At 42.0% G+C, this 5,929-nt stretch overlaps 1 protein-coding gene across 2 annotated transcripts in view; it reads right to left on the minus strand.

The window, feature by feature from the left end:
• The window catches only part of zgc:171422 (zinc finger protein 2 homolog), a 15,617-nt gene that overhangs the window by 8,512 nt on the left and 1,176 nt on the right, over window positions 1–5,929 (minus strand). The window contains exons 2-8 of one of the 2 annotated variants that reach the window (XM_014027067.1): window positions 5,172–5,374; window positions 2,767–2,835; window positions 2,490–2,579; window positions 2,319–2,417; window positions 2,094–2,211; window positions 1,760–2,021; window positions 1,638–1,684 (exon numbers count right to left, since the gene is read on the minus strand). In XM_014027067.1, coding sequence (XP_013882521.1) covers window positions 1,638–1,684; window positions 1,760–2,021; window positions 2,094–2,211; window positions 2,319–2,417; window positions 2,490–2,579; window positions 2,767–2,835; window positions 5,172–5,374 — 888 coding nt within the window. Of the gene's footprint in view, window positions 1–1,637; window positions 1,685–1,759; window positions 2,022–2,093; window positions 2,212–2,318; window positions 2,418–2,489; window positions 2,583–2,766; window positions 2,836–5,171; window positions 5,375–5,929 lie in introns of both variants that reach the window. The other variant, XM_014027066.1, reaches the window with a different exon arrangement.

Raw genomic sequence — 5,929 nt, forward strand, 5'->3', positions numbered from 1 at the left:
ATTTATTTATTTATTTATTTTTACAGATGATAAAAATCTGTTGTGTGAATAGAGAACTTCAATTCCCAAAAAACGTTCAAGGACTTTCAAGGGCGTGTATTTTTTGGCTGTTGTCACAAACTTTCCAGGGCCTTGAATTTTTTTTTTCAAATTCACAAACTTTCAAGGATTTAAAGGACCCGTGGGAACCCTGGTGTGTGTTCTTATATTTGCTTCCAAAGACCAGTCCTAGTATGGTGGAATTCTATTTTTGGGTTGGGGGGTTGATTTATGGGGCGGCTGTTGCAGAGTGGTTAGGGGAGTCATCCTGGAACTGGAAGGTCGCTGGTTCGATCCCCCATTCAGCTGTCTCAGTTGTTGTGTCCTTGGGCAAGACACTTCACCCCAATGCCTCTGATGTGTCCCATCAGTGTATAAATGTGATTGGCACTGATTAGTCTCCATAGCTGATTGTTCATGTTAGCTTTGTAGAGACCTAATAGAGTGCTGTGGGAATGGATAAATGAGGACACAGATTGTAGTGGGAAGAGCTTTGAGTGTCCTGGATGGATAGAAAAGTGCTATATAAGTACAGTCCATTTACCATTTAGGAGTTAGGTTAGGCTTAGGGTTAAGCTGTAGACATTAATGGAAGTCAATGCAATGTCCCCATAAAGATAGCTGTCCTAGACAGTAGCTGCGTTTCCATTGCAAATGTGCGCAAAACTTTGTCAATATTCTGTTAATGTCGAAAAACACAGTTTCACAATTGCGGTGTTTTCATTAAGTGAAAAATGCTATAAAAGTCACGCATGAATACGCTTGTTCTCGTGATAATTCATTACAAACATGGCGGCAATGGATGTAAACACATAGCATGTTGCTACCACGACACTAGCGCTCATTATCAGCCATCAGAGGAGACATCGGAGTCTTATCGAGGCTTTCCAGCGACAAGCCCCTTACACTTWGGAGCSGCTACGTACGCTGTGTTTTTGGGAAATTGTAGTCTGTGAGTTTACTACTTTCTTTTACAACTTCGGTGATTTTACTACTACTTTTACTTCCTGTTATCTTCTTCTTCGTCGTCTTTTTCGCCAGTAGAAACTGCTGGTTGTTGATCACGTGACTCCCGTGATGCGAAAAAAGTGTTTCCTTCGCAGTTTTGCGAAACACACCAATTTCGATACGGCCAAAAAACCACCTCATCCTAGCACAAAAACATTTTGTCGAAAAAAGGAAGCTTTTACGAAATTGACCAGTTTCCATGGAGCAAATTTATTTTCGAAATTCTAATTTGCGCATTTTCATGGTCAATGGAAACGCAGCATGTGTGTGTGTGTGTGTGTGGGGGGGGGGTTTAACATTGTGGGAACCATTTTCCAGAAAAAGGCAGCATTGTGGGGACCGAATGGGCATGGTGAGGACCCATGCCCGGTCCCCACAGATATGGATGCTAGTATCGGGTGGGGGGGCTAAGTTTAGGACCAAGGTGTGAATTGAGTTTAGGTTAATTTTAGGGTAAATTGTCAGGGTTAGCATGATAAATCACCAGAAAATTAATGGAAGTCAATCCATGGTCCCCACAGGGATATAAAAACAAACATGTGTGTGTGTGTGTGTGTGTGTGTGTGTGTGTGTGTGTGTGTGTGTATTACCTGAGCCCTCTGATTGGCTGACACAGTTTCCAGATGAGTCCTTTAACCTGACAGGAACAGGAGGGTTACTGCACAGGTGTGTTTGGACTTTGTTGGTAACAGACCTGGAGTCAGACCCTCACCTGTCCGGGGCCTCAGGTGTGTCTGAGCTTTGACTGGACGCCTCCGGCTCTGTCAGACCAACCACAGCTTCCTCCTCCTCCTCCTCCTCCTCTGTGGTCACCACCACCTCCACCTTCACCTGCTCCACGTTCGAACCGCCTTCATCAGGGAGAGCGCCTGATTGGACAGCTCTGTGGGTGGCAGAGGGGTCGGGATTGGTTGGTCTGGTAAAGAAGGGGTGGGACCAGGCGACGAGCAGCGTTGTTTCCGTGTCTTCACTCACTGAGGAGGCCGTTAGGACTAGTTCAGGACTTTGTCAGGTTCAGGAGTGCTCACAGTCTGTCATGTTTGTACCTGTGGTTGTTGGGTGTCCCAGGCGGCAGCTCTGATTGGTCAGAAGCTCTCTGAGGTGTTTCCTGTCTTGAAGGAAGTCTTCCACATAAAGAGGGGCGTCGTCCAACCAAGAGGCAGCCTGCAGGACACAAAGAGGCTGTTCAGACCTGTCATTCAGAACAGTTTGATAAGCAATCAGGCATTTTGAATGAAGAGATGAGGAAGAGGAGTTCCTAAACCGAGCACCTGTCTGAAGTCAGGGACGGGGAACAGCTGCTCGATCCGAGACAGGAAGTCTGATATGAGGGACTGCAGGGCCGAGTCAAAACTCTGGTCAAACACTTCCTGGAGGAGAAACACAGAGAGGATGAGGATGATGCTGACGATGGAACGATGACGAAGGTTCAAAGCGCCGACCTGCAGGAGGCGCTGAGTGTCGGCGGGAGTCTCTGTCAGTTTSTTGATGACAGTCAGCAGAGTGGAGCAGCATCTGTCTACATCTTCTTCCTGCTGCAGAGACAACAAACAAACAGTCTGAAGACAGACAGCAGCTCATCAGAGCGGAGAAGTGTTGTGTGGACTGATGCAGTGGCGGCCATCTTTATTTGCTGTTTTATTTGCAGTGCATCATGCCTCATAACTTTGTTGGTTGTCAGATAATCACAGGGAACAGAAGTGTAGAAGGAGTTCTCACCGATGTCTCAGAGATGAGTCGGATCCTGTTCTGGTGAGTCTGAACATCAGCTGGATCACAGAGGGTCACCTGAAAACAAAGAAAACACTGTAGGGAAGCAATTTCCAGCTCGTTTTATTAAAATCATATTCACAGAAACATATTGAACTATCATTATGTTTAAAAGGATCCCCGATTAGTTTAACATTAGACTTTATTTGATAAACATTTATTTTAATTGTAAAATAAAGACTGTAAAAATACTGCAGGCTGTTTGGTTTTGTAAATTTTTAAAAATATATTTTAACACGGACTGAGTCATTTTATTTACACACAAAACATTCTGGGTAAATGATGATGTGGATAGGTCCTCGGTGTGAGCGACCTATATCCACCCTGAAGGTTAATCTTGGACAATATCTGATGATCGACTCTTTTAAATGAAACCAGAGAGCRTTGACAGAGAGGAGAAGGTAGARATGACTCAGCCTGGAACTGAAAATATGGATGGAGGACAACAGAGCTGCTTCATGGAAGAAGAACCTTAGTTTAGCCTGTTAGCCTTCGCGCTAGCGCTGACGCTATATTGCCTTATATGTATTAGCTCAGTGCTAGCGTGACAAGCAAACAAGCTAAACTGAGGTCCTCCATCCACATTTTCAGTTGCAGGCTGAGTCATTTGTGTGTTCCCCTCTGTCATATGGATGGAGGACCTCAGTGATGAGAGGAGAATGTGTAGCGCTGAGCTAATACATATAAATTGTGATAGCGTCGAGGCTAACGCTAAAGCTAACAGGCTAAGCTGAGGTTCTTCTTCCATGAAGCAGCTCTGTTGTCCTCCATCYATATTTTCAGTTACAGGCTGAGTAGGGGTGCGAATCTCTCAGTGTCTGACGATTCGATTTGATTCCGATTTTTAAGGTCACAATTCGATTCTGAAACGATTTTCGATTCTGAAACAAATTTTCTCAGTCTAATGTAGTTTTTTGTGCAATTTGAAAATAAAAAAGCAATGTAAACAAACATTTATTTGAAACAATTTTTGTGTAAAATCTTTTTACATCTTTTTCTGTATTAACAAAAATAAGACTCTGTAACTTGGATTGTTATAGCTTATTAATCTTTAACAGAAAATAAAATATAGACTAAGTCCAAAACGTTTTGTAAATCTTTAAAGCTAAAATAAGAAAAAAAGATGTCCATTTTTTCAACCATATTACATTCCATATTGGAGCGTTAGTCAGAGCTTCTTTCACTTTATTCTTTGTTTCATGATACAGCTGTGGGCCTGCTTTTTCACTAAAAAAGCTACKTGACGGTTTAATGTACCTTGGGTCCAGCGTATTGATCATGAACCTAAACCCCTCACCGTCGACTGAACTATATGGACGTAAATCCTTGGTGATACAGCAGGCGATGGAGTGGGAAATCTTCACAGATCTTGGAGAATTAGCTGGAAATGTGTTGCATTGCTCCAGAGTACGTTGGTCAGCTGCTTTTGGACGCTTTTCGATGCCTTTTATCTCGGGGTGATGTCGCRCCAAATGCGCACAGGCATTTGTTGTATTTCCAAAGTATTTCAATTTCATTTTGCACTGCCTGCAGATAATTGTGCTCATATCAAGCTCTTTTTTTCCCTGGGGCACTGCAGAAMCCAAAGTGTGTCCAAACACTGGCATTTAGCGACGACGGAGCGGATTGAATCAAGCTCTCCTCCTSCTCCATGCTAACAGACTCCATTAAGCAAGGGAGCTGGCTAACTAGCTCAGCGCCGCTAGTAGAGACGCCGCCTTCTACGGTAGCCGCAAGGGTAACGTAATCTACAGTACAGATTACGTTACCTTTCAGATTTGACAAACTTTAAACGCATTTTAAAATAGATTTGTGGAAGTTTAGAATCGATTCAGAATTGCCATAACTATGAATCTCGATACTTTTAAGAATAGATTTTTTTCAACATCCCTAAGGCTGAGTCATTTCTACCTTCTCCTCTGTCAACGCTCTGGTTTCATTTAAAAGAGCCAATCAGTGCTAGCAGCATCGCACCAAGGACCTATCCACGTCATCATTTACCCAGAATGCTTTGCGTGTAAATAAAATGGCTCTGTCCACGTAATATATTTTTAAACTTTTAGTTTAAAAATTATAAAAACTGAACAGCGTACAGTATTTTTCCACTCTTTTTTTTACAGTTAAAATAAAAGTTTATCAAATAAAGTCTAATGTTACAACTAATCATGGATCTCTTTAACAACATAAAGCCTATTCCATAATGCAACTAAGGCATGAAATTAAATATTTCTGGCCTAAAACTGTATTTATTGGTCAATCTGAACAGTTTTAGAAAAATAAAAAGAGGAACTCCAGTCAATAACATGCTCRTGCTCAGATGCTGAGGGTTTTGATAAACTTCAGTAAAATCCCACCTTGGCCCTCAGAGCCAACAGCAGCAGACCCCTCTGTCTGTCCGTCAACAGCTGTGGGACGGCCTCAGTTACCAGGGAAACAAAGTCCTCCAGCATCACATAATGCTTCATGCTTTGCTGCTGGGCCACCTGCCACATCGCTGCCGCCAGGAGGCGGAGGGGAGGGATGAGGAGGCGCAGGGAGGAGAGAGGGAGAGAGGAGGCTGCAAAGGAAGAACATGATGGATGAGTTTCATAAAGTAGCGTCTGATTTTACTAAAGAGCTTTTCCACACAATTTTTGATTGGCTCTGGTTTAAAATCTATAATATTAAAACAAAATCTTTAAAACACTGTGTGATCAATAAACACTTATTTCTGATTATGTAAAGAAATATCTATAATATTGTTTGTGGAAGTGTGGGTTGCATTTGGACAACTTTGAAACGATCTAAGTCTGGTTTAAAATTTGTTTTTGGCATAAAATGTTTAGTCCAGATTTGAACAATTTAACTAATAGATTTTGAATTGGAGCTGAACAAAAACAGTCCTAACATCATAAATTAAGTACAACAGCTCCTTGAGAAATATGAGAAGCTAACTTCGGCACAGTAATACAGGTTAAAGTGTTTGTGACATGCCTATCCTTCAAATACACAAAGTCAAAGGAAGCATATTTATACTCAATAAAATTGGCATTGTACACATGATTTTACACATTTTGTCACATAACTGGCATATTTTCTTTTAAATTTGGCTCAGCCAAAGTGAGACAGGAAG

This window comes from Austrofundulus limnaeus, unplaced genomic scaffold (genome assembly GCF_001266775.1).
Source record: "Austrofundulus limnaeus strain Quisiro unplaced genomic scaffold, Austrofundulus_limnaeus-1.0 Scaffold613, whole genome shotgun sequence".
Taxonomy (NCBI): domain Eukaryota; kingdom Metazoa; phylum Chordata; class Actinopteri; order Cyprinodontiformes; family Rivulidae; genus Austrofundulus; species Austrofundulus limnaeus.